Here is an 11,955-nt window from a genome sequence, read left to right on the forward strand (position 1 = left end):
TTAACCCTCGCCTCTTTTCCGGTTAATTCCCTCGTAGTGAGCTTGTGCACCCTGGCAAAATAGGCTTTCACCCGCTCCTGTCATAGGGGTTATTTTATCAACAATGTGTTCGAAACTTAGACCATTTTCCGAATTTCCACACAATTCTTTAATTTTACGCAAGGTGCTAGTTTTCTCTTCAGGACCCTTCAGGTTATTAGGTCTCAATGCCAGCGATCCCTCTTTGTTGAAACAGCATTTCGAATTCTGCGGTTTCACACCACACTCTGGAATAACAATAGCATGTGGGGCCCCTTTACCTTCCAACTCAACCTGTAATTGATTCACAGGCTTTGTGGTACCAAGCCATTGTCTCTGTAGCCTGGTTGCTGCTTCTGATATCAGTCCAGCCTTTAAATTTTCTTCATTCATTTGGGAACTTTCCCTTTTCCTTCAATAATAATATTCACCTCACCACCTTTGATCTCCTCACTAACTTTTAACACACCTTTGAGCACAAACACCTGGGAACTCTCACTTCCCACTATTACCAAGGTTAACCCTTTCTTCACTGAACCAAGTCCATCTGTCCCACAAGGACTGCATTCCTTTTCAATTGAATCAAGTTCCTCAGACTTTTTCTGAGCTCCATTACTAGATTCAGTACCACATGCATCCACATCTTGGACACACTCAAATGAGACATTTGCCTCTTCCAGGCTTTCAATACCCGTACCCTGTTCAAATTCTAAATTCCCCTGATCCTCCCAGCTACTCTCTGGGCAATTCCCTTCCGGAGTAAACTCAACCCCGCGGGCTGAAACAACCTCATCTGCCAACCCAGCAGACTTCTTCAAGGTAAGGGCACCCTGTTCATCTAGAACTGCCCTCATTTCATTATCGGGAACACCTTTAGAATTTTCAACTTCTTCAAACAGTTCTGCCAAACCAGACAGATCATCCATGTCCAACTCTGGACCTTTTAACAGCTCTATCAGTTTCTTATCTTTATTTCGTGCCTCTAGAACTTTTCTCCTTGCTAAGGGAAGGACTACCTCCTCTCCCTTACTCTCTTTCACTTTACTACTCTTCGTTTTACCACCCCCTGAACCCTCGTGGTACAGGGTCAGTAAAAACATCTCGGCCAAATCGATACTGGCCGGATTTAAACTGCTCTCATTCTCAGCTGCCTTTCTCGACATGCTGTGAGTGACCGCGCATGCGGGATAGATCTTGGGATCTAGGGGCGGGACCTCCACTGGCTGTCTCGTCCGCGTCATTGCTGACCAAACCTTACCACCAGCTAAATCATTACCCAGAAGGAGGTCCGCGTCAGTCCTCGGGAATTCTGATCGCACCCCCATTTCAACTGGTCCAGATACCAGCTCACAATTCATAATGATCCTATGCAAGAGCACCATTTCTGTCCCTTTTCCTATTCCTTTCACAGCTACCATTTCCGTCTTGTGACCAAAATCCAGTACCTTACTGCTAACCAATGACAGTTCAGCGCCCATGTCTCTCCAGATCCGCACGGGAACTGGTGGGTCTCCCTCCCTCAAAGACACAGTTCCGTTTGACATACAAGTCTCAGACCCTTCTCGTACTCTGTCTACCCGGGGATCTCTTGTCGATTTACTGATTAGCACGGCACATCCTATAGGGACTGCTGCTTTCCCTTTACCTGTCTCCTTCCTCGGAGCAAAGCACCTAGATGCAATGTGTCCCCCCTTTCCACAATTAAAACAGGTCAAGCCCGGAAATCTCTGGCCGTCTTGACTCTCCCCCTCAATCTTACCACTAGCTCCCGGCGGGACCTCTGCCTCAGCCAGCGGGCTTTCTCTATCGTTCCCACGGTCTCTCTGGAACCTTTATTCGAGGAAAACTTTGTCTTGTGGGTTAGGGCAAATTCGGAGATGGACTTATTCAGCTTCTCATTCAAATACAAATCTGGATATCCTCCGAAACACAACCTTTAAATTCCTCAATCAGAATTAACTCCCTGAGACGCCAAAAGTCCTCTTCCACTATTTCTGCTGTACACCGACGATCCAAGAGCACACCCTTCTCATAGGCAAACTCGGTATACGTCTGATTCCACCCTTTCTTTAAATTTCTGAACTTTTGACTATACGCTTCAGGTACCAATTCGTAAGTCCAGAGAATGGCCTCTTTTACTTTGGCATAATTCTCCGCCTCTTCCTCCTCCATGGACAATGCCGCATATGCCTGTTGTGCCTTCCCTTTTAACACACTTTGTAACAACACCACCCACTGCTCTTTGGGCCACTTCTGATTCACTGCCACCTTTCAAAAAGCAAGAAATAACTATCAACATCCATCTCCTCGAATGGAGGTACTAACCTCAACTCCCGACTAACATTAAACCGCTCCTCTTGGTCTGACCCTTGAGCTCTTCGCTCTTGCCTTAACTTCTCCATATCCAAGTCATGTTGCCTCTGTTTTGCTGCCTCCTCATACTCTCTCTCCTTCTCAGCTGCTTCCAGCTGTTTTAACTGAATTTCATGCTGTCTTTGTTTCTCAGCTCTGTCCTGCTCTTTTTTTACCTCTAACTCCTTTAGCTGATGCTCCCGTTTCACCTCTAACTCCTTTAGCTGGAGGCATGCTCCCTTTGTTTGTCGGCCCTTTCCTTCTCCTTCTCAGCTGCTTCCAGCTGCTTTAACTTAATTGCATGTTCCAACCTTAATTTCTCCAACTCTAACTGAGCCGTCCCACTAGCTGGTACCTTTTCAGGGATATTTTCCAATACCTCAGCTGCAAACACATTCTTCCCAATATAATACTGAGTTATTGCCCTTCGCACCTCCCGCTTTTTCATTGACAACCTCACCTCTGCGAGGTTTAGTCCCTTTGCCAAATTTATCAAGTCCGATTTGGTGGCCGCCTCTAGCGCCTCCAGAGTCGGGTTTTCTATAAGTTCATCCACATCCATCTTTGCTGGTTTCCCGTCTGGCTACCCACGTACCAGATCCAAGTTTGGACTTACAAGCCCGATTCACTGGCCCCCCAATTTGGTGTCAAATCTCGAGATGAGAACCCCAAGTTGTTACATACCCCATAACTGGGTCACTTACCAGCAAAGATAGAGAGGTCCGTTGAAGTCTGATGGTACTATTTTTAACAATATTTATTGGTAAAAATACACAAAAATAATATCAATGCAAACATACAGATAATATACATCATCAATACTAAATCTAACAGTGCGGGTATGATAATAATCAATAAGTAATAAGCTCTATCGTTGTCTAGGGGATAACGTATTGTCCGATGGAAATATAAAAGTCATTAGCTCATTCAGGCTGCAGCCTTTGGTTGGAGTCAAGAGAGACAGATGTTTTAAACTTGCCAGCTGTTCCTTTTTATGATGTCGATCCTTCGAGAGTTCCGTTTTTGTAGTCGGTCCTTTAGCTAAGCCGTTCCGTGGAAGCCCGCCAATTCCTAGGCCAAGGAAAAGGACACACGCGAGCCCCACCGGCTGTCGCTATTAAACGCTGTCACGGGATTTCTAGTGTTTCTCCGGGTGCGTCTCAAGGGGTTGTTCCCCAGACTCTCTTTTATCCTGACTCACAGGGTCTCAGATGTCAATCAGGTTGGGATGATGCAAGCCCTCCACTAACCCCCCTCTGTTCATTCTCTGAGGGCTTCCATGAAGTACAGTACTCAATACACAATTCCGTCTCCAAGAGACAATGGCCGTTTCCTGTGGCTTTGTATCGCTGAGGGGCCCGGACATTCCAAACCGTTTCGTGGATTCTACGTGTCTTTCTCTCATTTCCTGGGTCTCCTGACCTGAATTAATAGTGATCTTGTGATTCTCAAAAAGGAGGGGGTTACTTTGTAGCCTTCGGCCCCTCAGAGTTGGAGCACAGGTGTAACAGTTGCAACATAACTTCTTGCCTCCAGCTCGAATAAAACCTTTCAACCACTACTCTGTCTTCTATGGGCAAGTCATTTCTAAATCCAAACAGCCAATTCACTGCGGAATCCAATGCATGTTAATCTTCCAGATTAGCCTCCCATCAGGGATTTAGTCAAATGCCTTCCTAAAATCCACGGACACAACATCCACTGCTCTACCGTCATTAATTTCTCTCATCACCTTATTATAAAACTTATTCAAGTTGGTAAGGCTGGACCTGACATGCTCAAAGCCATGCTGGCTCTCCCAAATTAGGCCATGGGTTTCTAAATGCTCATATATCCCATCAGTAAGGATTTTCCTACAACTGATAAGAGGCTCACCAGTCTATAGGTCCCAGGATTTTCTTCTGTTCCCTTCTTAAATAAAGGTACATTAGCCATTTACAAAATCCCCTGGGACTTCGGCTGTGCCCTGACAGGACATGAAGGCAAATCCTGAAAATTCTGGAAATAATCACCAGACATAGCGTGTTCTGTGAGTGTTTCAGCTTTTTTAATTTTTGTTTTAGATTTCCAATATTTGTATTTTTTGATGTTCAGATTTCTACAACTGGTTGTAATAAAGATCTATGTCCTTACAGTACAGTGCTGATGATGTTTATTGCTCAGAGTTACAGTGTAATACTGGGATTGTCCAGCTCTGGGCCATCATATATAACCATATAACAATTACAACACAGAAACAGGCCATCTCAGCCCTCCTAGTCCATGCCGAATGCTTACTCTCACCTAGTCCCACTGACCTGCACTCAGGCCATAACCCTCCATTCCTTTCCTGTCCATATACCTATCCAATTTTACTTTAAATGACAATATTGAACCTACTTCTACCACTTCTACTGGAAGCTCGTTCCACACAGCTACCACTCTCTGAGTAAAGAAATTCCCCCTCGTGTTATCCTTAAACTTTTGCCCCCAGACTCTCAACTCATGTCCTCTTGTTTGAATCTCCCCACTCTCAATGGAAAAAGTGTATCCACGTCAACTCTATCTATGCCCCTCATAATTTTAAATACCTCTATCAAGTCCCCCCTCAACCTTCTACACTCCAAAGAATAAAGACCTAACTTGTTCAATCTTTCTCTGTAACTTGGGTGCTGAAACCCAGGTAACATTCTAGTAAATCTTATCTGTACTCTCTCTATTTTGTTGACATCTTTCCTATAATTCAGTGACCAGAACTGTACACAATACTCCCAAATTCGGCCTTACCAATGCCTTGTACAGTTTTAACATTACATCCCAACTCCTATACTCAATGCTCTAATTTGTAAAGGCCAACATACCAAAAGCTTTCTTCACCACTCTACCCACATGAGATTCCACCTTCAGGGAACTATGCACCATTATTCCTAGATCACTCGGTTCTACTGCATTCTTCAATGCCCTACCATTTATCATGTATGTCCTATTTGGATTATTCCTACCAAAATGTAGCGCCTCACACTTATCAGCATTAAACTCCATCTGCCATCATTCAGCCCACTCTTCTAACTAGCCTAAATCTCTCTGCAAACTTTGAAAACTTACTTCATTATCCACAACACCACCTATCTTAGTATCATCTGCATACTTACTAATCCAATTTACCAGCCCATCATCCAGATCATTAATGTTTATGACAAACAACATTGGACCCAGTAGAGATCCCTGAGGCACACCACTAGTCACCAGCCTCCAACCTGATAAACACTTATCCACCACTACTCTCTGGCATCTCCCATCCAGCCACTGTTGAATCCATTTTACTACTTCAATATTAATACCTAATGATTGAACCTTCCTAACTAACCTTCCGTGCGGAAACTTGTCAAAGGCCTTACTGAAGTCCATATAGACAACATCCACTGCTTTACCCTCGTCAACTTTCCTCAAAACCTCTTCAAAATATTCAATAAGATTTGTCAAACATGACCTTCCATGCACAAATTCATGTTGACTGTGCCTATCAGACCCTGTCTATACAGGTAATTATATATACCATCTCTAAGAATACTTTCCATTAATTTACCCACCACTGACGTCAAAGTGACAGGCCTATAATTGCTAGGTTTACTCTTAGAACCCTTTTTAAACAATGGAACCACATGAGCAATATGCCAATCCTCCAGCACCATCCGTGTTTCTAATGATATTTGAAATATTTCTGTCAGAGCCCCTGCTATTTCTACACTAACCTCCCTCAAGGTCCTAGGGAGTATCCTGTCAGGACCCGGAGATTTATCCACTTTTATATTCCTTAAAAGCGCCAATACTTCATTCTCTTTAATCGTCATAGTTTCCACAACTTTCCTACTCATTTCCCTTACCTTACACGATTCAATATCCTTCTCCTTAGTGAATACCAAAGAAAAGAAATTGTTCAAAATCTCCCCCATTTCTTTCGGTTCTACACATAGCTGTCCACTCTGATTCTCTAAGGGACCAATTTTATCCCTCACTATTCTTTTGCTATTAATATAACTGTGGAAACCCTTCAGATTTATTTTCACCTTACTTGCCAAAGCAACATCGTATCTTCTTTTAGCTTTTCTAATTTCTTTGTTAAGATTCTTCTTACATTCTTTATGTTCCTCAAGTACCTCATTTACTCCATACTGCCTATATTTATTGTAGATATCTCTCTTTTTCCTAACCAAGTTTCCAATATCCCTTGAAAACCATGGCTCTCTCAAACTTTTAACCTTTCCTTTCAACCTAACAGGAACATAAAGATTCTGTACCCTCAAAATTTCACCTTTAAATGACGGCCATTTCTCTATTACATCCTTCCCATAAAACAAATTGTCCCAATCCACTCCTTCTAAATCATTTCGCATTGCCTCAAATTGAGCCTTTCTCCAATCAAAAATCTCACCCCTGGGTCCAGTCCTATCCTTCTCCATAATTATATTGAAACTAATGGCATTGTGATCACTGGACCCGAAGTGCTCCCCAACACATACCTCCGTCACCTGACCTATTTAATTTCCTAACAGAAGATCCAACACTGCCCCTTCTCTAGTTGGTTCCTCTATGTATTGCTGCAAAAAACTATCCTGCACACATTTCACAAACTCCAAACCATCCATCCCTTTTACAGTATGTGCTTCCCAGTCTATGCGTGAAAAATTAAAATCTCCCTCAATCACAACCTTGTGCTTGCTACAAATATCTGCTATCTCCTTACAAATTTGCTGCTCCAATTCTCGCTCCCCATTAGATGGTCTATACTACGTCCCTATAAGTGTTACTACACCTTTCCCATTCCGCAATTCCACCCAAATAGTCTCCCTAGACGAGCCCTCTAATCTATCCTGCCAGAGCACTGCTGTAATATTTTCGCTGACAAGCAACGCAACACCTCCGCCTCTTGTCCCTCCAATTCTATCACACCTGAAGCAACAAAATCCAGGAAAATTTAGTTGCCAATCACACCCCTCCTGCAACCATGTTTCACTAATAGCTACAACATCATATTTCCAGGTATCAATCCATGCTCTAAGCTCATCCACCTTTCTTACAATGCTCCTAGCATTAAAATAAATGCATTTAAGAAATTCTCCACCTCTACCTCTCTGTTTATCTCTAACAGTACAAAGAACTTTACTGTCTTCTTTTTCTTCCTTCTCCCATACAACTGTTCCTACTCTTTGGTTCCCCTCTCCCTTTATATCTAATTTAATTCCACTGGAGCCTCTCTAGCAAACCTAATCAGTGTTGTGTTTTCTTAAATCTCTGTCCTTGAATTAGAGAGTGGCATGTTGTACTGGTCTGTGTCCTCACTGGTCGGTGCTGTGCTTAGAATACAGTGCCAGTATTTTTACGGAAGTTTATCCTTATTACACAAACAGAAATTGCCATTCTACACTTTAAACATGGGTGGGAGGTCATTTCAACATCTCCCTGACAACATGATTCAGGAAAGTCACTCCGCTCTTTTCTAAACCCTAAAGGACTTGGATCTGATTTCTCTGGAATTTTATAATAGGACAACTCTCTCATCCCTGGAACTGTCCTGTTGAATCCATTTAAGTGATCTGTTCTTCAGTCTGGGGACCAGAACTATCCCCTGTACTCCAGTGTGACCTCAACAATTCCTGTAAAACACAACAATAATTCCCTATATCTAATCTCCAACCCACTTTCATAAAGACCAATATGCCATTTCCTTCTCAGTACACAAGATTAAATTCCATCTGCTATTCCTCTGCCTGGTGGTCCAGATGATAAAGATCATGTGTCTAAGACTATCCTCCTCACTATCTTCACATCTGCAGATTTTTGTGTCGTTTGTAAACTTGCTGATCACACCAACTATATTAACATCCAAGTTGTTGATGTCTGCCACAAACAGAAAGGGTCTTAGCACCAATCTGTGCGACACACCACTGGTCACAGACTATCAACTCACCACCACTACCCTCTGCTTCCCATAAGCCAAGCTGATTTTAGATCCGGTTTGCCACCTCACCCCACTGATAGGCTATGACTGTTTGGGCCGGACTCCCATGCCTGAAATGCTAACGTCCTCGTTGGAGTGTATGTAAACAACACTGCCCTCATCAATATACTTATTTTCCACTTCAAAACTTTAGTGTGTGGGGCACCAGATCCAGTGGGCACCACAGGAGAGCCATAGGTCTGGTACAGTCAGCTTGTCCAGTGTGACGAATACAGGCCTGTGGTGAAAGCCCATCAGTGTCAGTAACTCCCTTTAGAGGAGCGAATCTGCCGTCCTTTCGCCAGCCTCAGTGTGACTCCAGGTCACAGTGGCGTGACGGACTCTTCTGTCCTCTGAAAGTCACTCCAGGAGGACTGGAGATCGGGAGATGTTGGTATCCCTGCTGGCGATGCCCACACACTGGGAAAAGAATAAAACCATTCCCAGGAAGGTCTGGTGCAGATTAAGGCCAGTCAGGCCACACGGGGCAACACTGGTTATTCAGACCCATCCCCCATCGTCGCCTCACAGCCATATTATGTTCAGACTTGCTGTATGTGGATCAGAATGTGGTCTCTCGGTGGGTTGTGTTTGGCTTCAGCCAGCCACCGTGATTGCTCCCTTCAATCAATCAAAAATTTAGATTAAGGTAAAATTTCCTTATCTCCATGTTGTACATAGTTTGGTCATTTTACTTTGAACAGTACTTTGAACGCATCAAAAAGTATTCAGGGTTGCATGTGGTGAGACGGATGTGCTCTGATAGTAAATTTTACTTTGAGTATTAACATAATCTATTTTATAAGTGGATGGGGGTCATGTGGTCCTATTCACAAACTTATAGATGTACATAAAATTTAGTTTCGTACTGTTCTATAAAATTACTTTCATCTTGGCGGGCTTTACAAATTTCAGAATTTTTGTGGTCTGGCAGTTAGTTTTAGAGCTCGTCTTGTTGCCCGTTCATTGGTGAAAAAGAGCGCTCTCTGATCGGGCATTTCCTTTGAGAATTAGGAAATCCCCAATCAGTTTAGGCAATTTACTCCCAATCAAGCACCGCTCTGCAGTCAACCAAGAGCGTAGGGCGACCGCCAAAGAAAAAATTCGGGACTGGGGCGGAGGCCGGGTTCAGAGAGAGCGGTCTACGTGCAGATAAATGTTCTAATTTTCAGGGGAGGAAAAGCGTTTTAGATTCAGAGTGTAAGACGCTACGACGCAAATCGGAAACACCCGGAGTCACCCCAGTCTGTATCAGCCCTTTTCTTAGACAATATGGGTGGCTCTGAAAAGAGCCTTTGGGTCTTTTAACTGACGTTTCACTTGTTTATTTGCCCTTGGGGTTGGCGGGTCCGCCGGATTTCTTGGGCAAAAGCACGGCCTGGATATTGGGCAGTACCCCGCCCTGAGCGATGGTCACCCCTCCCAGCAGCTTGTTGAGCTCCTCGTCGTTGCGGACGGCCAGCTGCAGGTGTCTGGGGATGATGCGGGTCTTCTTGTTGTCTCGGGCCGCGTTGCCGGCCAACTCGAGGATTTCAGCCGTCAGGTACTCGAGTACAGCAGCCAGGTAGACTGGGGCTCCGGCACCCACCCGCTCAGCATAATTACCCTTTCTCAGGTGCCTGTGAACACGGCCCACCGGGAACTGCAGTCCGGCCCGAGACGAGCGAGACTTGGGCTTGCTCTTAGCCTTACCACCGGTTTTCCCTCGTCCACTCATTTTCACAGACTCCTAATCAGAGAATGAGAAAATTGTTCCGCATTCGCCTTTTTTATAGCTTTTGGTGGATTGCGGAAGGGCACTTATGATTGGTGCTGCAGCACTTTCTCCAATTGGTGATTTGGAAAAACCCAATCAGCGAGCTGTTCAATTCTCTAATGATCAGACGGCAGAGAGAGAAGCGCGGAAAATAACCGTCACTTAACAAAAGGACCTGAGGTTTGAAAAGCCCGACAAGGGGGAAAAAAATTAAACTGTAGTCCAAAAAAAAGCAGTTAGCAATATCTGAGCGAGCATAAACTGCCCACAAGACCAGTCCTGTTCTGTCCGCACGGAAAGTGAATTAATTATATCATAACTCTCTGGGAATGTATCCCCCTTTGTGAAAACACATCACATCATCGAAGGGTCTCTTCACAAACTACGGTGGAAGCACAGAAACAGCGATGTGACAAGTTAGTTTATTCTCATACAGATTCAGGGCATTTAGGAAACAGTATAGTGGAGTAATTGAGAGGCATTACTTCATAACTCGAATACAAACAACAGCAAACACAAAAATCCTATTCAACTTCATTCATTGTCACCGAAAGTTCCACTGGGACAAGTGTTTGAAAATGGAGACCAACTAATGGAGAGGAGGGGGAAGTTCCATGTTAGTCCAGTGTGCAGGGACACTAGAATTTCAGCAGGTAGAGGGACGACTAATTGTCATCATCAAAATTCTGATAAACGTTATTTCCTAAGACAGAAATATTGAAGCAGTTGCAGAAAAGTATTGTTGAAATATTAAGATAAATCTTTCTTGGAAAGATAGAGCCATTTGGGGTTTCAGCATCCTTTGGTGATATACTTGGAGCTGGTGTATTGTTCACCTTCTTTGTCCCTTCAAACACGGTGTAGTAGTCTTTGCCAGACTGCTACAGTATCCAGAACTCCAGAAATCTTGGTATCATCCACAAATTTACTAACCCGCCCTTCTACATTTCATGCAGGCCATTTATATACATCGCAAACAGCCAAGGTTACAGCACAGATCCCTGCAGACCTCCACTAAATACAGACCTCCAGCTCGAATCGGTCCCTTCAACCATTACCCTCTGTCTTCTAGTGGCAAGCCAATTCTGATTCCAGACAGACAATTTGGAGCAGATCCCATGCATCTTAATCTTCTGGATTCATCTCCCATGAGGGAATTTGTCAATGCCAATGTCCGTGTACACAATATGAGCCTTACCCTCATCAATCTCTCTTGTTACCTAGTCAAACTCAGTCAAGTTGTTAAAACACGAACTGACATGCTCAAAGCAATGTTGGCTCTCCACAACTAGACCATATAACCATATAACAATTACATCACAGAAACAGGCCATCTCAGCCCTTCTAGTCTGCGCCGAATGCTTACTCTCACCCAGTCCCACTGACCTGCACTCAGTCCATAACGCTCCATTCCTTTCCTGTCCATATACCTATCCGATTTTACTTTAAATGATAATATTGAAACTGCCTCTACCACTTCTACTGGAAGCTCATTCCACACAGCTACCACTCTCTGAGTAAAGAAATTCTCCCTCGTGTTACCCTTAAATTTTTACCCCCTAACTCTCAACTCATGTCCTCTTGTTTGAATCTCCCCTACTCTCAATGTAAAAAGCGTATCCACGTCAACTCTGTCTATGCCCCTCATTATTTTAAATACCTCTATCAAGTTCCCCCTCAACCTTCTATGCTCCAAAGAATAAAGATTTAATTTGTTCAACCTTTCTCTGTGACTTATGTGCTGAAGCCCAGGTAACATTCTAGTAAATCCTCTCTGTACTCTCTCTATTTTGTTGACATCTTTCCTATAATTCGGTGACCAGGACTGTACACAATACTGCAAATTTGGCCC

The 11,955-nt window shown here is 43.7% G+C and overlaps 1 protein-coding gene across 1 annotated transcript; it reads right to left on the reverse strand.

Moving 5' to 3' along the window:
• Positions 1 to 9,618: 9,618 nt before the first annotated feature.
• Positions 9,619 to 10,099, reverse strand: LOC132383200 (late histone H2A.2.2-like). The gene has a single exon (XM_059954088.1). The coding sequence runs from the start codon at positions 10,062 to 10,064 to the stop codon at positions 9,672 to 9,674; it is 393 nt and encodes a 130-aa protein (XP_059810071.1). The 5' UTR covers positions 10,065 to 10,099; the 3' UTR covers positions 9,619 to 9,671.
• Between the last annotated feature and the right edge of the window lie 1,856 nt (positions 10,100 to 11,955).

Source organism: Hypanus sabinus, chromosome 29, assembly GCF_030144855.1.
Source record: "Hypanus sabinus isolate sHypSab1 chromosome 29, sHypSab1.hap1, whole genome shotgun sequence".
NCBI lineage: Eukaryota > Metazoa > Chordata > Chondrichthyes > Myliobatiformes > Dasyatidae > Hypanus > Hypanus sabinus.